A 23,360-nucleotide genomic window follows, 5' to 3' on the forward strand; every position below is an offset into this window, starting at 1 on the left:
ACCACACTGTGTTGTTGCTCTTAACCCATTCATCAGTTGATGGACATTGGGGCGGTTTCACAACTTTTGGCTTCTGTGACCTGTGCTGCTGTACATTTGTGTGTTTGTGTGGAGTTATGTTTTCATTTCCCTTGGGTGTGTGCCTAGGAGGGGATTGCTGGATCACAGGGCAACTTGACTTTGAGTCACTTGGGAAACTGTCAGGCTCTCTTCCAAGATAGCAGCCTCATTCCGTCCATCCCCGGCAGCAGCTTGGGAGGTGTCCCAGGTTCCCCACAATCGTGCCAACACTTGAGTCTATCTTGCTTACTTTGGCCATTCTGGTGAGTGTGAAGTGGTATCTGGTGGGGGTTTTGATGTACGTTTCCCTACTAACGAATGACATCAAGCTCATTTTATGTGCCTGTTGACCACTTCTTGGAGAAATGTCTGTCCAGATGGTTTGTCTGTTTTTTACTCGGGTTGTCTTTTTATTATTGGATTTTAAGAGTTCTTTGTATATTCGGCACGTAAGGCCCTTACCAGACGGTTTGGAAGTATTTTCTGCCATTCTCTGCATTGTCTTTTCACTTCCGTGGTGGTGGCTCCGGGAACTCAGCAGTGTCCCATGTTGATGGAGTGTGATGCAGTTGTGTTTTGTTCTGCTGTGAATACTTGTGGTGTTGTAGCTTACTGGGTGTTTTTTTGTTTTGTTTTGTTTTTTTAAGATTTTATTTATTTCTTTGATAGAGCGATCGCAGGTTAGCAGAGAGGCAGGCAGAGAGAGAGGAGGAAGAAGGCTCCCTGCTGAGCAGAGTCTGATGCGGGGCTCCATCCCAGGACCCCGAGATTATGACCTGGGTCGAAGGCAGAGGCTGAACCCACTGAGCCCCCCAGGCACCCCACTCGCTGGGTATTTTTAATCAAGTGCTTCCCCTGCGGAGGAACTGAACCAGATGATGGACTATTGCGCTGGGCTGAGTGGTCCTGGGGCTCCAAGTGGGCCGTGGGGGCTCCTTCAGCAGGGAGTGGGGCACCGTCAGCTTCCTGGGCCGTGGACGCAAATGCTCACCAGGCCCCCAGCTCCCTCTGCCTGGAGACCCCTCTTCCATTCAGGGCTGGGAGGGATGCTCAGGCTAGGGCTTGCTGCCCTGATTGGATCAGTGAAACTGGGAGGTGAGAACAGGGACAGTGGGTTCGAGTCCTGGGGATGCCACTAAGTGACCGGGGCACGTGGGAGAGAAATATCATCTTTCCGCACCCCGTTTTCTCTTCTCTTAAAAAGAGGGTAGAGGCTGGGTCTCTTCTCGGCCTCTGGGACCATCGGCCAGCGAGGGCCCCGGGCACTGACGCGCTCTTCTGCCCCCATAGCCATGAAAGCCGACCGGAAGCGCCTGAAGGGCGAGAAGACGGACCTGGCCAGCCAGATGCAGCAGCTGTACGCCACGCTGGAGAGCCGCGAGGAGCAGCTGCGCGACTTCATCCGCAACTACGAGCAGCACCGCAAGGTGGGGGCCGGCCCGCCCTCCCCCCCCACACCAGCCTCCTCTCCCTCAGCCCTCCTCCCGTCAGCCTCCTGCCCCCTCCCACCCAGCTCCCCTTTCCTCCTCCTCCCTCTCCCTTAACTCATATCCCCTCCCCCACCCCAAACACCAGGTCCTTCCCCACTTACCCCCTGTACAGACACACCAGCACCCTCACCTCCCACTGCCTGCAGGATACCTTCTCTGCCATCAGGAGGTCTGGCTTCTCTCATCCCCAAACACACACTCCCTGCCCATGTCCCCTGCTCGCCTGAGGAGGCCTCTGATGTGTCTGGGCTTGGGTATGGAGATGAAATGGGCATAGCCCCTAGCTGGGGGGGCCCCAGGCCTCCTGGGCAGATAAGCCTGGACAGGACAGCCCAGTCGCTGACAGTGTGGACTCTGGATTCTGGCTGGCCTAGGTTCAGATCCCAGCCCCCTAGGTGTGTGCCCTAGGGCATCTCACCTCCCCTCAGAGAGCCTCAGACCTTGTAGGGGTATTAAGAGCACTGGATGAGATGTGGTGAATGCAAAGCAGTCTGCGTGGCATCTGGCGTATAGTAAGGGCTCGGTGAATATTAGCTATGCATCTTATTAATAATACCGTAATAACAGTGTGCAGAGAGACCCAGGAGCCCTGGTGAGAGAGCAGGAAATTCCGCCTGCAGGAAAAGAGTCTTGGAAGGCTTCACGGAGGAAGGGACATAGGAGTTGGGCTCTCTGCAGGGTGAGTAGGAGTTTAGCCAAATGAGTTATTTTTACTGTTGCTGTTTACCAAGCAACTCAAGGCGGACCAAAGGAGGTCATGGCTGCCCCCGCCTGTGAGCCGTGGGTGGTGCGCTGAGCATCTCAGTGGCACTGTGGCCTTCCTGGGGCTTAACAGCAAACACTTCTGTCTTGGTAAGGGGTCGTCAAATTTGTTTTTATAATTGTGCTCTTACTGGAAAATGAAATTTCCACGGAGTCCCACTTCACCACAGGATCATGCCCCTATTTTAAGTCCAGCTAGCAGTGGGGGTAGGGTTGAAGCTGCTACAGCTGAGGGCAGCTGTATGGCCACGGGTCTGCATCAGTTACTCAGTTCCACATACTTCATGTCCCGGGCCCTTCTGTGATCCAGGCTTGTAGCCCGGTGCTGGGGGCAGATGCCCAGCTTGTAGCTCAGCCCCCAGGGTAAGAGCTCCCCATCCATGTGTGTGCTGGGAGCTGTTCCTGTCCCCTGTTGGCCTGACCCCACCTGAACCCAGCTCCCCAGAGAAAGGAGAACTAACCAGCAGCGGCATGCCTCCCTGCACTGGGCGGATTGCTTCCAGAACCTTCCAGTATGGCTCTACCTGTGATGGGGTGATAGTGCCATCTGTCGCTGTGTAGCTTGCATGGCCGCCTTCCCCTGGGAGGTGGGACTGTCACTGTGTCACAAATGAGGTGGTTGGTCGAGGTTTGGGGAGGTTGAATAATTTAGCCAGTGTCCTGCAGCAAAGACTCCAACCCAGGCGTCCTGAGCCCAGAGAGCAGGGGCCGGTGCCATGTCCTGGAAGGGACCACCCCCTGCCTCCCACCGAGGCTGCACTGGGTGCTGTTCACAACCAGCACGGCACTGTGGTGCCGTGGCCCTCCCGGTCAGGTCAGCCCCCTGCAGCTGAGGGTGCCCAATCATGCGGCAACAGTGTCACCCGCTGCTGTGTGTGGGCTGGCCCTCTGGGACCAGGTATGTGCCCATGCGCCGAACGGCACATCCCTGCTCTCATGCCCCATGTGGATGCCAGCATTTCTGGGAGGCTTGTGCCTGCCCACGGTGTCTGCAAATATGGGTTCAATGCCAACGGTGGGTAGCAGCACAGAGAGCCGCTCTCAGGCAGGTGATCCAGGAAGGCCACTCGGAGAGGACCTCTGAGCCGGAATGGCCACAGGCCCATGCGGTGCGGAGCTCTCCACATGGTTTATCTCAGTCCGTCCTCAGAATAACACCTGAAGTCGCAGCATGTTATCTCCGGGTTACAGACGAGGGCGCGGGGCCTGATAGTCCTTGCAGCCTGTCCTTGCAGAGCCGGGATTTGACCCACACTCCCTCTCCCCTGACCGTAAGCAGTAGCCTCAGCTCTGTGACAGCCCCAGAGAAAGGGCCAGCCCTGGGCCTCCCTGGTTCTGGCCATCTGGCTGTCAGGCCCTCGAAACAGTTTGTCAGGCTGGCAAACAAGGCAGGAAGGCCGCCTCTCCGCACAGCCCCAGGCCGCACACAGACGTGAGCAGGGCTCCTGAGCCCGTGAATGGGAAGACCTTGTTGGGGGTGGGGGTTGTGGGGATGGCTGGGCAGGGCCCTGCGCTGGGACCCTTCTTCTCAGGAAGGGCACCTGCCGATCAGATGCTTGGCTCCTGCCCACGGAGGAGTCAGGCCCCCTGACGCAGCCATCTGTTCCTTGGCTTTGCTCCGGCTCAGGCAGCTGGAGCCCTGGAACCTTCCCTCCGCATTTCCGAGGAAACGGCTGGAGGGTGGGGGGGACCGGCGGGGACCGGCCAGCGACCCTGCTGCCTTTGGTCACAGCTGCTCGTGGAGGTGTTCAGCCTGCTTTGGCGTGGGCTATGACCCTGTGGGGTGCTGCGGGACCCCCGGGCAACCAGAGCAGCCGGACAGCAGGTGTCTCCTTCTCCATCTCGCCTTTCCTGTGACACACACGTTACCAAACACCAGGACAGAGCCCCACACCTGCTCCTGACCCAGACTTCCCTCAGACTCCATGTATCCCCCACACGGGAAGTCATTTCATCTTTATAACAGTCCTTTGAAACAAGTGGGGTCGACCCTCCCCACCCCCGCCCAGTATGAAAGATGGAGAAACAAGACTTGATGGGGTAGAAACACTCGTCACATTCATTTTTTCATCTGTTCACAACAATACATACAGAGCATCTACTAAAGGCTTGTCTCAGTCCAGTCCCCCAGCTAAGCTGAGGCAGAGCCAGGGGCCTCCCTCATCTTCCTCTGGTCCAGGGGTCAAGGCCTCTATGGCCCCTCCAAGAGGAGGCCCCACGCCCCCTCTGTAACAGCCTGGCGCTCTGTCCCTGCAGGAGAGCGAAGATGCCGTCAAAGCCCTGGCAAAGGAGAAGGACCTGCTGGAGCGTGAGAAGTGGGAGCTGCGGCGCCAAGCCAAGGAGGCCACGGACCATGCCACGGCGCTGCGCTCCCAGCTGGACCTCAAGGACAACCGGATGAAGGAGCTGGAGGCCGAGCTGGCCATGGTGAGACCCCGCCCCACCTGCACACATCTGGGGCGTCCAGAAAGCTGCTAGAGGCCACGTGATGGGCTGGGGAAGGGGTGTGGGGACGGGGTGGGGACAGGTTTGCCGGAGTCCTGCAGCGGAGTGGGGGAGGGGGTGCAGCTGGCCGTGGGGTCCGTGATGCTCTGTCAGCCTCCTTCCGCATGGACCCCCGAGCCCCCTGAGCCCAGGCTGCAACCTCTCATCCACCTGCAGGGGCCTGGTGAGCGTGCGGGAGCCCATCCATACTTCCACTGTCAACAAACAAAGCCCATTTTTGTTTAAAATACACATACTTGTTTAGGAAAACGTTTGGGAGAACATGCACCAAAAAACTAACTGGTTATTTCTGGGTAGGAGGATTGCAAGAAATCTCTAGTGAAAATGTCTTACTTGGGTTGTCAAGAAAAAAGGTTATTCTTTTTTTCCCCAATCCCAAACACACCTTCCACGTATTTCCAAACTCTGTGTCTTCCATGGAAGTGCCCAGCCTGCCTGTGGGGACAGAGAGCCCAGGTGGTGTGTCCGGGTCTGGTGAAAGGGGGTCCGGGGCCCAGGAATCCTGCTCTTCCTGTTCCTGTGTGACCTTGGGCCACTCACTTAACTTCTCTGGGCTTTAGTGCCCTTTATCTGGTACCAGAATGGTGGGAGAGTCTTTACCTCACCCAGCCCTCCCAGGAGGGAGCCAGGACCACCAAGGGCTCAGCCTGACCTTGTCTGGGAGGAGAGCGTGCAGGGTGCTCCTGGGGGATAGGGGTGGCTGAGGGGGTCCCATGAAGCTCTTAGAACACCGCGATCTCCTGCAGAGAGCACTGATGCTGGCTAACTATGTGGGGGACAGCCATGGGTTCTGGGTTTGAATCCAGCCCCACTGCCCCCTAGCTGTGTGACCTTGGGCAGGACCCTTCACCTCTCGGGACCTGTTTCATCAAGTCTAAGTAGGGATAAATGCATATACCCCGTAGGGCCTGGGGATTTTGATGAAGTAATGCCAGGGAACTGCTTCGCCTGGTGCTGTATATAGCGGTGATATAGCGACACAAAGGTTCTCTAGGGTCAGGATCGAGGGCCGCGATGTGGCGGGGCAGGACCCCTGGGCCCCTCCTGGGTCTCCTGTCCAATGCTGACCCCTAGTGGTCAGAACTGCCCGGGGCCAGAAGAAGCTGTTGCCACCAGGTCCCCTGCAGGGGTGGGTGCTTTCCCCACCAGTGAGGTTCGAGGAGGGCCCCGCAGAGGCCAGGTGTGTCTTCTGGCCTTGGAACACAGGCCTCAGGCATTCGGGGGACTTCTGGGGTCTTTCAGGACTGGGAAGCAGATCTCTCTTTTCTCTCCTATCACCATGCCCAGACTCCTCAGCCTGCTTCCATTCTGGTCAGCGAAGCTCAGGTTCTGGCTTCTGCTCTGGCGGGCATCAGACCCCCTGCTAAGCGTGAGTGTGTACGGTGCGTGTTCGCAGCCTGGAGTGGAGGCTTTTTCTCCGTCACTTCGGCCGAGGTCCGCCCAGGGCTCAGCGGCAGAGGGAGGGCCTAGTGCCGAGATGCGTGACAGCCCCAGTGTTGTGGGGGTGTTCGCCAGCCCCTCTGTCGCCTGCCATCTGTCGAATGTCACACCCCGGAGATTTCTGGAACTGCCTGCTTCGGGTGGCACGGACCAGCTTGCCCCACTGCCCTGCTGGCCCGGCCGAGACTAAAGGGAGGCCACCGTCCCTGGGCGTGTGCCTTGGGGGTGAGCACCAGAAAGCCACTCTGGCCACTTTGTCCTGTGGAATGTGCTGGAAAGGAAGTGAGGAGCTCACAGGGGCAGCGGGAAGGTGGACGACCAGGCTTAGAAATGGGCTGAAGTCCAGGCGGCTGCAGAGGTGGGGACTCCAGGGGCCTCCACGGAGCGGTCTGCTCGGCGGCCTCTGCTGGGGAGGAGGACCCTGAACCTGCCCTTGAATGGCACCTCAATTTTTTCTACGACTGCAATTCAACACAAGGTGCAGAATGGCCCATCCTGGGTCACTTGCTCACCACTTACCTAGGGGTCCTGGCTGTGGCCCCTGGTGATGAGTGACTTCCTAAGTGACCTCAAAGTGCCACCAAGGAGATGGGAGCTGAGCTGGCAAGTTCACACCCGCCAGTGTCCTTAAAAGACTGGGAAGCAGCCCGGGGCCTGATGAGCGTAAGCGGGCCCTGTCCCAATTAAGGCACCAACGCCCCCCCCCAACCAGCGTCTACAGGGGAGCTGTGCTGGGGGTCTCTACACACCCTGTATGGTTCTGAAGGCTGCTTCCCTTCACTAAAAGCCAAAGACTTTGGCTTCCCAAGAAGCTAAGCCCTCTCAGTGTTTGGTGGTCAGTCCCCACGTGCCGCTCAGCCTCCTGCCCTCTGGGGGGAACGTTCCAGATGAACGACCCCTGGCCAAACCAGGCATGACCACTCATGGCACCTGTAGGCACATCAGCTTCGTGAGACCACCCTGGGGGGGGGGGGGGTCGATGTATGTTTTTTAATACGTTCTTTTATTGAGATATGTCACATGCCATAAAATTCACCCTTTTAAGATGTACAACTCAGTGGATTTGAGTATGTTCACAGAGCTGCACAGCCTTCACCATGATTTAGTTCCAGAACAGTTTCCCCACCCCAAAAAGAAACTCGTACCCATGAGCAGTCACTCCAACGAGGCCTGTATTCCTCTTGTGCCCATTTTAGGGACGTGGAAACAGGCTCAGAGGCAGGAGCTTGCCCAGAGCTGCCCAGCAGGTGGAAAGGCAGCACTGGGAGTCACAGGCCCTGTGGTCCGTGATGTGGTGGCTTTGTTCTCGAGGCCTTTGAAAGGACACCTAGCTGCTGGTCTGAAGGACGCACCTCCCCCAGCAGCCATGGCTTGTCCCTCAGGCCCTCCCCATTGGCCTCTGCTACACAGAGGTGATGGGAGACAGGACCACCAGCCCCCGAGATCATGGGCTTCCCCGAAATGCTAGTCCTGCCCCTCCCCCTGCCCTGGAGCTTGGTTCATGGTGGTCCAGTTTTCTGTCAGCGCTGCTTCTCCAAAACAGGAGACGTTTCTTCTGTAGACTACACTGTAAATGGGGCTTATCACCCTCAGCACTGCTGACATTTGGGGTCAGATAAGGGTGTTGTGGACCCAGCTGGCACACCAGAGGGTGTCCAGCAGCTTCCCTGGCTTCTGCCCACTGGGTGCCAGGAACACTTCCCAGCTGGGAAAACCAGAAGTATTGGGACATTTCCCGGGGTCCCCTGGGGAGGGGGGCAGGGGCAGAGTTCGCTCCAGTTGGGAACCAGTCTTCTGTAAAGTTGGTGTTTCAGTCAAGTGTGGGCTTAGCACCTGGCTGTGCCCTGGCGATCCAGGCCTAACAGAATCCCAATTGGGTCCTGCCGTCTTCGGGCTGTGTGACCTCCGACAAGGCACTCAGCCTCTCTGATTCTCAGTTTCCACATGTATGAAGTCAGGACTGTAAGACCTTCCTCCTGCGGGGGGGCGGTGGTGAGGTGAGGAGATGCTCAGTGAACACCAGCTGACCGGGCTTCTGCCCCCAGCCCCGTCCTGTCCTTGGCCCCACCAGGGTGAGGAGGTGTGGATTCTCGTGTCCCTTCCACTGGCCAGTCACTGTGCAACCTCAAGTCACTTTTAACTGCCTGGACCTCTATTTCCTTGTCTGTAAAAATGGCAGCCGCCACAGGCCCCGGCAAGAGTCAGGCGTAGTGAGGGTGGGTGAGAGGCAGGTCAAGCAGCAGGGGGACAACAGGGGTGGCTGTGCTCCGCTTTGGTGCTGCTTCTGCCCTCGCTCTGTGGAAACCCACCTGCCACAAGCACCAGCTCCTGGCCGTGACCAGACCGGCTCACAGACCTGCTCATGTTTTCCTGGAGGTTCCTGTACCAGGAACCAGCCTTTGGCCAGCGGAGACATTCGCTGGACAAGCAGGAAAGCCTTGAAAAGCTAGTGAAGGATTCCACTGAGGCGCACTCCCAGCATCCCTCAGGAGCCAAGGCTCCCTCCAACGTGACTGCTTCATGGCCTCCCATCAGCAGGCCCCCCGGGCAGTCAGGGGCCTTCATCAGCCCCGATCCAGAAGGAGGCTCAGCACAAGGTCCTGCCTGCCTCCTGCATCTTCTCACCCCATCTTGGAGGGAGGGGGTGTCAGTGACCCCACCCATCCTGCAGCTACGACATACTGAGCGTGCAGTAGAGAGCCTGGGTTCTTGGTCTTCATGGAACTTAGGCCATGCCTTGTAGATGTTTCCTGCTGAGTCACTAATCTTTATTGAGTATTTTTCCCATAGACCAGGGCTCTCCACAGCAACCATGGGATCCGCCTTAGACATGAGGGTGTGGAGGCACCGAGGGCTGGGGGACCTCACTCAGGATCTCCCCCACTGGGAAGGGGCTCAGCAGGGCTCAAATCCAAGCTGTCCTGTTTCCAAGCCCAAACTCCAAAGCACTTGACTGGGCCACGTTGTCACACAAATCCAGGGGGTGCTGTTTGCATAGAAATGATCCTTCTCCGTTCCCCATCCTACTGGTGGGGACCTCGCTTAAGGTCACATGGCAAGTTAAAGAGTCAAAGCGCAATTTGCACCCAGTTCTGTCTGATTCCTGTCATGTGAGGGGGTTTGCGCCAACTCACCAAATCCAGCAGCTCGGAAGTCCAGGCACAGAGCACTCGGGAGAGGGTCAGACGCAAGAGGGAGCCAGAGCTCAAGGGGAGCTCCCAGCATGAAAGCGCGTTCAGTGGAAGAGTTGAGCTGAAGGAGGCAGTGGAGACTGCCATGGGAAGGTGACCCGTTGCAGCCCCGGGCATGCCTGTCCTTTAAGTTGACTCCACACCTCTTCTGTGGTTCTTGTCTCTCTTGTAGCTCTGTCCCGAGTGGACCGTTTGTAAGGGTCCCTGTGCTTTAGAACTCAGAAGTCCCACCCCCTCCCCATCCTGCAGGACTCACTGTATGGGACCCCCAGCTGTCCAGCAGCAATGACGTCAAGCTGTCTGCTGAGTTAGAAGGTGCCTCTCTCAGGCCCAGACAGAGCTGAGGCCCCACCTGGGAGAAGAAAGCCAGGCGGGGACAGAAGAGTGATCCCGCCATGAATTTTCCGGGACTTCCTATTTCCCACATAGGTCCCTCCGTGTGCGGGAGGACAGAGCTGAGGGCTCATTAGCTGGATGGCAGAGTGACTTGTGGGCCTCATTTCTCAACTGTGAGTCTGCCTTCCAGGCAGCCGAGATGGATTGGGCAGGAGGAAGCAAGGGAGTAGGGCAGCTTCATGCATGGAGTGATGCCTGGGTAGAGGGCCAGGAGGCTGGATGCATGTGATGTGATGCCATGGTGGCCAGGAAACAGAGTCTTTCGTGTGGCTGGGCTGCCACAAGCCTGTGGCAGCCCTGCGCCAGCCCCAGCCCAGCCCCTTCCTTCAGCAGGCTTATTCCCTTCCTTTGGGGGTAAGTTAACAGAGCAGATCCCCTGAGCCATCAGCCTGGACCTAGCAGAGCCTGCTTCCATTAATTCTAAGGATTTTTATTGATCAGTGCACATCTCCAGCTCCAAGCCAGGGCCTGCAGATTCCGTGGTGACCAGGCACACCCCAGCCTCTGCTTCATGGACTCGGAGTCTGCATTACTTGTGCTGCTGATTTTGTGGCTCCAGAGGAGCGTGGGTGACATAGAAACCACGGGGTCACGGCCAGACTCCCCAGCTCAGGACTCAACTTGAAGGTTCTGCTTGCAGTGCTTTCTTGAGTCACTTCTAAGCTTCCAGTTTCTCATCTGTCGAGCACAGATAATCTTCCACTCCGTACCTGAGACCCAGGGCTGTTGCCCTGAGCACATGGTGGTTTTCTAAACTAGAAGGAAGGTGATGACCCGGCTTGGGGGATGGAGCTGCCACCTTCCAACTCAGCCTCCTCCTGCCATGGAAGGGGAGTGATTTCATAGACTCGGGGTATCCAAGCTAGAGGGAGCCCTAAAGATTGCTTGCTCTGGGGTTTTCATTTTACAGGTGAGGAAGCTGAGGCTCAGGAAGGCAGTGACTTTTTCTCGACTCTCATTCAAATCCCAGCTGGTCCTTGGAGAACCAGAAGGAATGGGTGACAAGTGTGTGCTTGGACACCATTTCTCTCATAATCCTGGTCTCACTTTGTGTTAGCAGGAACTAAGGGGGGACCCCAAAGTGAACCCCAAAGTGAACAGGTAATTGACTCTGACGGGCATGCAATGCAGAGCCCGAGATGGCCTGGTATCAAGGTCAGATTCGCGGCTCTCTCACCACGGTGGGTCCTGGCCGGGCAACCGACTAAGAGGTCCTCTCGATCACGTTGCCTTTTTCTGTCTCCAGGCCAAGCAGTCCTTAGCCACACTGACCAAGGACGTCCCCAAGCGGCATTCGCTGGCCATGCCGGGCGAGACGGTGCTCAACGGCAACCAGGAGTGGGTGGTGCAGGCGGACCTCCCGCTGACCGCGGCCATCCGGCAGAGCCAGCAGACTCTCTACCACTCACACCCTCCCCACCCTGCAGACCGGCAAGGTGAGTCCTGGCCCCGCCCTGACAGTGGGGGCTTCTGGGGAGGTCGCCAACCACCCAGGTGGGGGAAACAGCCCCTCTCTTCCCTGCTGTAGCTGCTTAGGGGGCTGTGGGGCGGAGGCCCAGGCTTGTGTAACTGAGAAGTCCCGGGATGGACTTCAGGCATAGCTGGATCTTAAGGGCCAGACATCCCTGGGGCATGTCCACCTGTCTGTCTCAGCCCCATCTGCCTCCCTTTGGCTTCCTCTTGAGGCCGTCTCTTTCCACAAAGCCACGAAACAGTCTCTAACAAGTTCGGGCTTGTAAGGTCTTCAAGCACAAAAGTTGGGAGGAAGAAAAACGATCTCTTTCTCTGTGTTTAGAGTAAATCCCAAAGGACTCAGATTGGCTAGGCTGGGTCCCTTGCCCACCCCTGGACCAATGGCTGTGTCCAGGAGCTGTTCCGCAGGTTCTCCAGCCTGGGCCTTGGGATCCTGTGGCTGGGGGACAGCAGAGCTCCTTGATTAAGGGAGGTGGGCAATCATGGGATGGGGTGGGGGGGTGGCCACAGAGGTCACACATCTTCGCTCCTGGCACCAGCAGCGTCTGAACCCACTGGCCATGCCACACCAGGGGGTTGAGGGGGCTGCCTCCGTGTGACATGTGCAGGTTGGGGATTGGCAGCTGGCCCTCGGAGCCCGCAGCGCTGCCATCACCTAGCTGGGAACCCAGGTCCCTGACTGCAAAGCCCATTCATTGTCCATCATCCCCCCCCCCAGCACCCCCATGTTAAATCCCACGTCCATTTCCTACAGCCCTACCTGCTCACGGGCTGTCTGCACACAGTAGGCCCCGAGGCAGTCTCGCTGAGCAGAAAGTGCTTCCTGCAGGCAGAGCCTGTGGCCAGGAAAGCAGTCTGCCGGGGGGCTCTGGGGGACTCCCCGGGACTGTACCTTCCGAGCTCAGCCGTCTGTTCCACCATTACGGATGGAGCGCCTGCTCCGTGCCAGGCACCGTGAGCTCTGGGGGTCACCATGGATTAGACACCCACCGTGCCTGCCCTTGTGGAAATGGATGTTGTAGGCATGAGGACAGATAAACGGGCATAACTGAGCTGACAGACGGAAGGGGATAGATGGTCGTTAGCCCAGGGAGGCAAATCAATAGGAGACACTGTTTGGTGGGAAAATGTGTGGGGAGAGCTGGTAACTGGGGGAGGCCTCTCTCAGGACAGGCTGAGACCCCGATGAGGAGAACACACCCCGGGCAGCGGGACCAGCCAAGGCCGAGGCAGAAGGGAGAAGGCCCATGTCGGGCACTGTCAGAATGTCGGTGTGACCCCGAGCCGAGGTCCGGAGGGTGGGCAGAGCCCGTTCGGGCCTTGGGGGTTTTAACACAAATGCCTGGCTTTGCTGCGGTGTGAGGAGTGGGGTCAGGGAGGCCGCTGGGCGGCCGCGAGGTCTTCAGGCGAGAGGCAGCAGGGCTTGGCTTGGTAGTGACAGTGAGGCTGGAGAGAAGTGGACAGGTTTCAGGTTGGTGTTGGGGTTCGAGACAAGTGAACAGATTTGGGGGTTGTATTTGGGGTTGAGAGAAGTGGTTGGATTTGTGTTTGGGATTGGAAGTGGAAAGACTTTGGGGTTGTGTTTGGAGAAAGGTGGACAGATTTGGAGGGCTGCCCTGGGGATGACTGGGCGTGGGTGTGGGGGAAGAGGGGGTCTGGCCGTGGCCTCCAGGCATCTCCCTGGGGCAGTCGGTGTTGACTAGTGGTTAGGATTGTTCTGGGTCTAGGGAATGTCCAGGTGGTGGGAGCCTTGTGAGGACAGTCACCAAGGTCCCTGGAGACGCCTGCCTTTTCTCCTTCACTGTGGTTAGGAGAGGGCCTAGTTGGATCCAGAGGCTGGGGCAGCCTTTCCCAGCAGCTGCTCTCTGGTGACTTGTGGGTCTGTGGAACGGAGGACCAGAGGGTTAGGCCATCTCTTCTCTATGGGGTGTAGGGTAGCGTGACAGCAGGGCAGCACAGGCGGGACCTTCTCTCCACCCCTCACTCACCAGCTGTCCCTGCTTTCCAGCGGTCAGGGTGAGCCCCTGCCACTCCCGGCAGCCCTCTGTCATCTCCGACGCGTCTGCCGCCGAAGGCGACCGGTCGTCCACGCCAAGCGACATCAACTCCCCTCGGCACCGGACACACTCCCTCTGCAACGTAAGGCCAGCAGCAGTGGGGCCGGGGCCGGGGGCCCTGCCCAGAAACCGCAGGGGCGGGGTGGAGGGGTGAAGACTCTTTCCTCTCGTCCACCCAGGGAGCACTCTGGCGAAGGCATTTCCTGTTCTGTTCTTTCCTTTTGCAAGAAGAGATGGATGTGGGGAGAGAAAGAAATGAGGCCTGTTTGCTCCTTTTGTCCGGGAGGGCAAGAAAAACCCAGAGCAAGGCAGGCCTGGGTCGGCTCGGGGTCTGCACAGCCCAGGACTACCTCTGGCGGGGTTCCTGTGTCTGGGACCGTGGGCTTCTCCTCCCAGTTGCGACCTTCCAGAGCTCAGGGCCTTACCAGTATTTCCTTTCCCCATAGAGCCAGCTCTCAGTCCTTCTAGGAATGAGCCAGATTTTTTTTTTTTATTATTTTCTAGGAGTTTGGGCAAATATTGCCTCTGGAGTGGTATCCCATGAATTTGTTTTGTTTGTTTGTTTGTTTGTTTTGCAAATCACACTTTTTTATGGCATGCTGAGCGCCAGCTGCCAAGAGGTGCAGATCCCTGGCCACCTAACTCTTGGTGACTGGCAGAGCAGATGGTTGAGCTTCAAGGAGTGAGGGGCTGAAGGCAGGTCACGCATCCGAGGACAGGAAGACACCATGTCGAGGTTCCAGCATGAAGCACTGGGGAGCGGGCTGTGGAGGCTCTTGTATGGTTTTGTTCTGTCCCACAGCTGATAATGGAGGGCTCCCCTGCCACGGAGACCGAGACACCATAGGTCTTTGAGTGCATGAGAAAGCCTTCTCAAAAAGTCAGCTAAGGTTCTATTAACCAGCACAAATGATAATAAAAAAGAAATGAGGTGAATATAGTGGGAAAGAAAGGCAAAAATAACTCCTACGTGCTGATGATACGATCACCTACCTGGAAACGCAAGAGAATAACTGAAAAGCTATTACAACCAATAATGACCAAGTACATGAATGGTACTGGTTGAAAATCAATGTATAATAATCAGTAACTTTTGTCTATATGAATAATCATAAGGGAAACTTTTTTCCCAACTACAATAATCATGAAAAGTAGCTAAAGACTACTAATAAAAATAGCCAAGACCAAACTTAAAATTAGCTGCCTTTGCCTGGTGACGTGGGCAGCAGGGATCGCTGGCCCAGGGCCTTATCCCGCCCAGTTGGGATGTGGAGAAGGCCGCTCCGGGCCTGAAACCTGCTCAAGGCTGGGATTCTTTTTCAACTTCCTTAAAGCAATTTGTTCTTCACCCGTGCTCAGGACAGAAGCCCTGTGACAAAGGCTGTCTTGAATGACAGAACTAGGACGAGGGAGGAGACTACTAGAGGGCTTCTGACAGCCGTCCCTGGTTTGGAGGGACTACTGCTGAGCTGAACCTACAGCCAACAGCGCCCTTATTCTTAGCATGGGCTAGAGACCTAAAGTAGCCACGTACACCCTAGATGAGACCTTCCCAGGGGCCATATTTTGATTTCTCATGGTGGGCCCAAGGGGGCTCGGAGAGCCAGAATACTACTGGAAAGTCCATTCTGCAGAAAGGGTTCTCTCAATGCTTCTTGAATCACCTTTGGCCTAGCCTTTTCCCCAACTTGGCCTTGGCGCATACCAGCTGCAGGTCCAACCTATTTATTTCCAGGATCACTTTACACAGGGCCCTGCTGCCAGGACCTGGGTGCTTTCATAAGCCAGTTGTCTGCAGACGGGCATTCTAGTTCTAGTGGACACTGGCCTCATTCTCTACCCCATGAATTTGACAGAGATGCCCCTACCCAGAGTAGACCTCTCTTAGCGTGCCACATGGATTCTGTTTGCAAACCTTGGGATGGGACTAAAGACTCAACAACGATTTGTTCCATCCCTGCCCTCCCTCAGCCACCTTCATCCCCATTTCTACAGATGGGCACACAGGTAAGCCAAGAAGAGCCTGGAAAAAGCACCAGGTAACCCTCTGTTCTCAAGCCTTTGGCCTGGCACAGCAGGAACAGCCCAGCCTGGACTAAGGACCTCTCCCTCTTACTCTTTGGCCACTAATTTAGAGTAGAGGTCGGGACTAAGTGTAGGGAACTTGAAGACAACTTTGGCCCAAGTGACATACATCTGGTTTTTTCATGGATTTTTTTGCCTGCAATTCTGGAAACAACCAGCAGGGGCCTCCCTTGTAATGACTTGTGATCCCAAAGATCTGTTTGCCCCACCAGGCAGTGCAGCCAGATTCTGGGATGTAGCGAAGGCTTTTGCACGCCCACCATTGCATGCCCACCGAAGGGAGAACTGGACCAGGAAGAAACAGCCCCAGATTTGAGTTATAGCTCTGCCATGAGTTCCATCATGTTGGATTACCCTCTGTATCTGTAAATCAGGCTCACGAGGCCTGCCTACCTCTCCACAAAATAAGAGATGCATTGAATTGTTTGTGGGGGAAATTAGAAGCTACCTAGTCTCCTGAGTCTTCCTGTCCTGAAATTCTTTATTTTTGTGCCTTTTTCTTTTAAAATTGTATTTCTTTATGAACAACACCAAGTATAACCAATCTCCAGTTCCAACTTGATGGACCAATTGGGACAGGATCTTAGAAGCCTCCAAGTGACTGATTTGTTGGTCAGAGGGTGTTGGGGGTCAAGAGGCCTGAGCAAGCAGGAGAGCACCCTAGGACCCCTGGTCCAGGCAGCATCTCAAACCCCAGGTGCCATTGTTGAACCATCTGGGAGTGTTTGCTTCAGGGGTGGGGGTGGGTTCACCTGTGCAGAGGTAGGGTGGTCCCTAAGAGATGGCTTCCTTCCATGGAAGACCCCACTCTCCATGGGCCACCTCTGCTCCCATGTGTTGTGTGTCCCTGCTGTTTCATTTCCCCTCTCTTTTTTGGCTACAGGGCGACAGTCCCGGCCCAGTACAGAAGAACCTGCACAACCCCATTGTACAGGTAGGTGTCCTTCCCTGGCCACTTGGGCCCTCTCTTTACCCCGTGATGACCATGAGTCCCCCTGTCCCTTGTTCCCATGGGCCCTCAGTCTCGCCACTTCCATACCTGGGACACCCAAGGCAGAGAAGAGTTAAGCCACTGCCTTGGTCAGTCATGGTTTGGTGGCCTGACCCAGAGTCAGTACCTGCTTTGCCCTTCCCTGGTCCAATCTGTGGACCCATTAAGTGCATCACACATCACACATCTTCCATCCTGCTCTCCTGGTGAGTGTCTTCTCCTGGCAGCCAAAGGCTGATGAACCAGGCCATAGCCTCTTTGGGCCCCTTGCTGTAGGAAACTGTTCTTTATTCATTTTTAACATTTCAGTACCCTGTCAGGGAGGGGTCACAGGGAGGAAAGGGGTCGCAGAAGGGGTCTCAGATCAGCAGTCTAGTCCTTGAGTTCCCAGATGCTGGTCTATGCACTGCTCATCTGCATCAGGGTCCACCAGGAAAGACTTTTCAAATGCAGATTCCTGGGCCTTTAACCCTGATTCTGATCCACCAGGTATGGGATGGGGCCTGGAATTCAGGTCCTTCTGATGTGTTTTGGGAACCATTAGTGTAACGTCCACCTATGTCTTTGTGTTTGTAAAGCCCTCTGGTAGACCCCAGCCTTAGGCCCTCAGTTACCCAGACAGGAGCCTATGCCCATCATCACTGTTGTCTCCACATCACAGATTAGAAAACCGGGCTCAGAGAGGCCAGGGGTTCTAATTAGGACTAGCACCCAAGCCCCAGCATCCCCTACTCCCCACTGTGGCCAGTCCTGCCTCTTATCCAAGGCCTTAAGGTTGAGGGGGTCCTTGCTCTTGGCCCACACAAAGCTCAGATTTCTCTTTCTTCATTTTCCAGGCTTCCCCTTTTTCCCACCGGGAGTATCCTAACTTGTATCCTTGCTGCAGGGTCCCTGAAGACAGGGGACTGGGCCAGAGCCAGGTGTGCAGACGCACTCCCGGGAGCCCTCGCAAGCACCCCAGGGGTGTGGGCAAGCTGAATTTAAGTGACAGTGGTAGTGCAGCAGCAGCAGCAGCTGGCGATTCCTGCCCAGGCACTGCTGTGAGCATGGTTCGTCCCCGCCGACACTCTCAGGACTGCCTTGTGTGGGTCCCACTGCTGTCCCGGAGAGCTTCCACAAGGGCCCAAGTGTCACCTCCTCAAACGACGGGTGGGGGTGGAGGGCAGACTCTGGCCGCTTCGCATGGCTGTCCCTGTCCCCTCCACCGCCCCTCCACCGTCCCCATCCCCCCATCCCCCCATCCCCTGCACCCAGCTCAGGTGGCTTTGTTCTTCTCCCTCCGCCCCCACCGCCCTGTCCGACTCCGCAGTCACTAGAGGATCTTGAAGACCAAAAACGGAAAAAGAAGAAAGAAAAGATGGGATTCGGCTCCATCTCGCGCGTCTTCGCCAGAGGGAAGCAGCGGAAGTCCCTCGACCCCGGCCTCTTTGATGGTACCGCCCCTGATTATTACATAGAGGAGGACGCGGACTGGTGATACCCGCCTCCCTTCGCCCGCCGCGCGCAGGCGTGTCTTTGCGTGTGGACGTGCGTGCGAGCGCGGGGTGGGGAGGAGGGGCGCGGGGACGCGGCGGGGCGTGCGTGGCGGGGCGTGCGCGCGCGCGCGTGCGCGAGCTCCCGCGCACTTGGGTGCTGGGCGTGGCCGAGCGCGGGCCCCGCCCCCTGCGGCGCCGCCTCTGTAATTGATGTACATACTCCAACCGTGTGTGACTCTGTCAACTCTCTGTCGTCCTCAGAGCGATACAGTTGTGTTGTTAATCTGGGTTTGTTTCTGTTTTTGTTTCTTTTCCGTGTTTTGATTTGTTTTTTTTTTTTTCTTTTTGTTCGGTTCGTTGGGTTTCCCCCCCACCACCCTCTTCGCCCTCCCCTCCTCCTTTTTATGAAACTTGAAAACTTGAAGGACTGCTGTGTATTTGTAAATAACAAAACTATTGTGCACTCCGTGCTTGTAAATGTCCCTTGTCCAAACTGCTACTTCTGGAGCCCGTCTGCCCAAGGATGTGGTCTGTTTTTGATGTGTCCCCCCTCCCTCCCGTGTGAACGCACGGGACCAGACCCTGTCCCCCCCGCCCGAGTCACTTTAAGCGCCAGCTGCCCCCGTGGTCAGGGTAAGGCCCGCTCCCCGCCAAGACGCCAAGACCCGCGAGCCTGGCCGGGGCGGGGTGGGGGGGCCTTGCCTTGGCCCGGCGTGCCAGAGGTCAAACGGGCTCTTTTTAACGGCCTGCCAGTTTTTAAATTGCGTTGCCGTTTCTTTCTTTATGGAAAAAAGAAAAGAAAAGAAAAGAAAATTGTTCCGTTTAATTTATTTGCACAAACGCAGAAGACTTATTCTATCTAAATTATTACATAAATATTGGAATGTATATTTTTCCATGGGGTGGGCGGGAGGCGGGTGTTTCTGTTGACTTGTCTGTTCTATTATCATGCTGCTGCCAAACTGTGCAAGGTAGACTTTAGGGTGGCCAGAACCCAGGGACCATTGGATTTCAAAGCTTGCTTTTTTCCGTTTTTTCTTCTCTCTCTCTCCCCCATTCTCTCACCCCTGCATGAAAGTGCACTCCACCTTTCTCTTCTCCCCTCCCCACAGCTCCTCTTCAGGCCTTTATATATCTGCTTATTTATCTGAAATGAGGGACACTGACCTCAGTGAGAGGAGGACCTACTGTAATGGTCACTTTCTCTTGGTTCTGTCTTTTGAGAGAGGTTCAGCACAGAGTGAGACAGCCAATCACATGACCACAGGGTATGGCCACAGGGACCCTTGGCCTGAGCGGTGCCACTAGGGTCCTGGAGAGGCATAGGTTCTTCCTGCAGCCGTGTCTTCCTCATCCTCCCTCATTCTGCATGTCGGCCAGGCAGGGGTCACTGGGGGAGGTGCCCATCTCAAGGGAGGGCGGGGAGGGCTGTTAGGGACACAGTGTCCAGCACCAGAGCCTCTCTGCCCTCCCCATTCTGCTTGGTTCCTACAGCCACACTTAACAGAATCTCCTGGCATCCCTCGGGCCCTGTCCCTCACCTTGTCGAAATAGCCTAAGCCTGCTAACTCTAGGAGTGAAAGGCTGGCAGGAACATCTCTCTGCCTATTTGGGGATCAGTTTGGCCCCAATGAGGCTTCACCAGCAAAGGAACCATGGGCACTGTAATGCAGAGTGGCGGAGAACACATGAGCTTCTAAGCCAGAGCCTCCTAAGGCCTAAGACTAGCTTTCCCTTTTCTTTTGACCTGTAAATCCGACCCCCCTCCAACTCCACCTTAACTACTAACACAGCTCAGTTCACCCATCCTCTGCACCACCGTAGTTGCGCTTTTCTGCTAACGGTAACATTTTCAGCTCTTACAAGATTTGAAAGTACTGGAGAGTCTCTATCAGAAGGATAGGATATTTTGTCCAAAGTCTCTAAAACAAACAAAAAAACCACCAGTAGGCTGCTCCCTTTTCTTCTGACTTGGTGGGGAGTGGGGGGGGTTGGGCAGGAACAGGCAGGGTACCCTGCCTAATAAGGACCTTTTTGGCCTCCTTTGGCTAAGCTGTTCCTGCAAGCCTGGCAGGGAGGGAGAGTGGCCGGGCTGGCATCTTTCTCTACGGAGAGAGATTTTAGAAAATACTTTTCTCCCCCATGAATTTTTTTTTCCCTTTCGGTTGATTTTTATTGTTTGCCCTTTACTTATGAGAAAATAAGATTGCAACCACTCCTGGTAATGATTTAGTAGTTCCTTTTCATTTCAGTTTTTGTAAATTAGGAGATAAATCTAAGAGTTACTAAGGATGATTTATTTAAGAGAACTACGTCAAATAGCGAATGAGTTATGGGTAAATTAGATGAAAATAACTTTTCCCATGGGAAAGGTTTCTCGAAGGCATGGATGCAAATATAAAATATAAAAAAAAAAAATCTAAATAAAGCTTATTTTAAAATATTATTGAATTCTATGTTATTTGACTGCTTCTATCTTGCTCCGGGCGGGAGGCAAAACCCATGCATGACCTGCTCCTTGGAATTCCAGGGCTGGGTCCGGAGGGGCTGAGAAAGCTGGCTGAATTCTGGGCCCATGGTGGGGCTAAGGCTGGGGTGCTCCCCCCCCAGAAACTTCTCATCTTGACCGCCCCGAATGTAATTTGAAGGAGCTGTCCGCATCCAGGGCTGCCTGTGGTCCTAATGCACCATCTCCAGGCCTGGCTCCCTGACCCTGCGTTGTCCAGCTCAACGGCCCCGGTCAGCTTTCATCTGCTTCCCTCTCCCCCCATCCCCCGGCACTCCTTCCAAAGGCCCAGAATGTGCACCTGTGAGTTTGGGGCATGTTACTTCCTGCAGATCTCACTGGGCCTCTGCATCCTCCCAATATCCCACATTCCCTGGGGACAGAGAGGAGCTTAAGAAAGAAATCAGGGGAGCCACAGGGCTTTCCACAGGCTTTTTTGAGCCCCGTGAGATCCCCCGGGGTGCCAAGCCTGGGCCTCCCCCCAGTGAAACTCCACAGTGTGGCCCAAGAAAAGGTCACCCTGCATATCCCGATCTATGATCATGGCCAGTGCCCTCCACCTCTGCCTCCCAACTTAAAGACAAACCCTGTCCAGCGATAAAACTGATGGAAAACTGGCCTTTTAACCCCCAGTCCCACCCCTATCATTTCTGCTGAAAGAAAGCTCTGTGATCTGTTGACCATGCCAAGAAGTTGTAGACCTCAGGACGGCAAGGAAAAATAGGGACATCTACCCTTGCAGTTCTCAACCCAGCCATGCGGTAGAATCACCTGCAGAGCTTTTGAAAACAGTTACCAAGGCCAGGCTATAGCCCTGAATCAGAGCAGTGGTAAAGCTTCTCTGGTGACTCTAAGATGTAGCCAGCATTGAGAACCACTGGGCCAATCTGAGGCGGGCAAGTGGCCCAAGCACAACGTACCACTGCTCCCCTCTCCCGGGCCTCCTGCAGACATCACCAATCGATCGAAGAGTCCTTCCCACCCAGCCCAAAGTGGTCTCTGATGTCTTCACTTTACAAAGCCTCAGACAGCCACTGCTAATCAGTCAGAGTTGGTATACAATGAGAAAGCCCATTTGCCAACCTATAACCAGCCCAACCACCCCACCCTAGTCCCCTGGACAGATGGGGAACACTGGCTCAGAGCAGTGACTTGGCCAAGATCCTAAATGTTGCTCCTATAGTCCTGTAACCTTTGCAGGGACTGGGCCATACCTATTGAAATCTTAGTAGCTCTACTCAGAAATCACACTACCTCCTTTATCTTCTTTGAGACCTTGCCCCAGACGGTCCAATTTTAAGTGGTACCTATTAGAAATTGAAGTAGGGATGCCCAGGGCATCTAGGGCCAGTGTATAGCCCCACAGGTTGTCTCCTACACTACTACGGAAGGCACTAGTGTGTAAATGGTGCCCTGTGTTGTACAGTGCACAACCTGCACGGCTGTACTCACTGGCCCTTCTGCATGCTCTCCCACCCATGCTGGCAGGCTCCTACAGATGTAACCTAATAATGTAATAACAATAATAATATCTAACATTTATTAAGCACTCACCATGGGCCGCAGTCTGCGCTGTGCCCTTTACATGCATTAACTCTGTTAACCCTCCAACAACCTGTATTTTTGGTGAGAAAACTCAGGTAAATAAATATCCAGGGTCAAGAAGCTAGTAAACAGTAGAGCTGGACTTCAAACCTAGGGAGTCCATAGCACCCTGACGACCATCTGGGCAGTGAGGGGATGGGCTTGGGCAGGGAACATCATAGAGGCCTTAGCAGGGGGACACTAGCAACCACCGGTAGCCTCCGACACAGCCTAGCACTTGCTTGCTGGTATGACTGCAGCCATTCCGTCAATTCTGTCAGCCTTTTATCTCCAGGCGCAGGAAAGCCACCCCTACGGAGGGATGGGCAGAGGAGAAGTGAGCTGCTGGCCCGCCCTGGCAGAGGTTTGCCTTCCCTGGTCCTGCTGTGGAGCCCCTCCTTGCACCAGAGCTGCCTGGTGCTCAGATCAGCTCTGCCCCCAACGGGAGGTGGGGTTCCCATCCTGGCCCCAGCATGCGTCCGGGGGGGCTCGGGAGCTGCCCCACACCGGTGCCGGGTGGGGACTATCAGCGCGGTGGGGCCATAACGTAGGAGGTCACCAGCCAGCTCACCAATGTGCTATCCTCAGGGCCTCTTACCCAAAACCTGCATTTTTACAGTAAGGGCCTCACAAACATCCCCACCCGCCCACCCCCAACCCATCTGCTCTGAACAAATGGCTCTTTTTTCTGTTCAGACCCCACTAGGTGGGGCCAAAGCTGCCCTCACTGTCCCCTGCCCCACCTGTTTCCCTTTTTCGAGTGGAAAAAGAACTAGAAGAACTCGGTGGTCATAAAGAATCAGGAGGGAATACATAGCTTTAACCTTGTCTTCTAAAAGGATTCATAACTTTACATTCTAAAGGATGCTCTATAAACATAAAAATAACCTAGGAGTTTGGTCTTGGCTGTATATCAGAATAGGAAGGACATCACCGGTGAAGTATCACTGTCCGGGCATAGTGAGGGCGTAAGTCTGGCAGCAAGGGGTTGAGCCGTTCATGCCTGAACCACAGCGACACGGTGTCTTAAAGCCCAGATATCGAAAAATACACAAATATGCACCATTGCCCTCTAAGGGCTGGGCCCACCACCCCCAGCAACCAGTCCGTGAGAAAATCATCCCAAGAGGATCGGTCTTGGAGAAGTGGCCACTGAAAGCCTTGCTCTCTTCTTCCTGAAAATGGAAGGACTTCCCAGTCCCAAGCCCGTCCCCCAGGAAGCACTGGCTGATGGCTCGCCGGTGTTCACTGAGTTTCAGGTTTTGTCTGATTGCTCCCTTAATGGATTACCAGTAAATGGCAGTTCATTGCACCCAGACAAGAGATCCTATGACACTGCACGCCA

General features: G+C 55.4%; 1 protein-coding gene across 6 annotated transcripts in view; it reads left to right on the forward strand.

Annotated features, from left to right (window-relative positions):
• Positions 1 to 23,360, forward strand: part of KAZN (kazrin, periplakin interacting protein) — a 1,030,689-nt gene that overhangs the window by 973,704 nt on the left and 33,625 nt on the right. For 3 of the 6 annotated variants that reach the window (XM_059134942.1, XM_059134941.1, XM_059134943.1), the window contains 6 exons: positions 1,351 to 1,487; positions 4,569 to 4,739; positions 11,091 to 11,280; positions 13,326 to 13,456; positions 16,343 to 16,393; positions 17,760 to 17,883. In XM_059134942.1, coding sequence (XP_058990925.1) covers positions 1,351 to 1,487; positions 4,569 to 4,739; positions 11,091 to 11,280; positions 13,326 to 13,456; positions 16,343 to 16,393; positions 17,760 to 17,883 — 804 coding nt within the window. Of the gene's footprint in view, positions 1 to 1,350; positions 1,488 to 4,568; positions 4,740 to 11,090; positions 11,281 to 13,325; positions 13,457 to 16,342; positions 16,394 to 17,759; positions 20,372 to 23,360 lie in introns of those variants that run through there. The other 3 variants (XR_009344966.1, XM_059134944.1, XM_059134945.1) reach the window with 3 other exon arrangements.

The sequence above is a fragment of the Mustela lutreola genome, chromosome 10 (genome assembly GCF_030435805.1).
Source record: "Mustela lutreola isolate mMusLut2 chromosome 10, mMusLut2.pri, whole genome shotgun sequence".
In the NCBI taxonomy this organism is placed as follows: Eukaryota; Metazoa; Chordata; class Mammalia; order Carnivora; family Mustelidae; genus Mustela; species Mustela lutreola.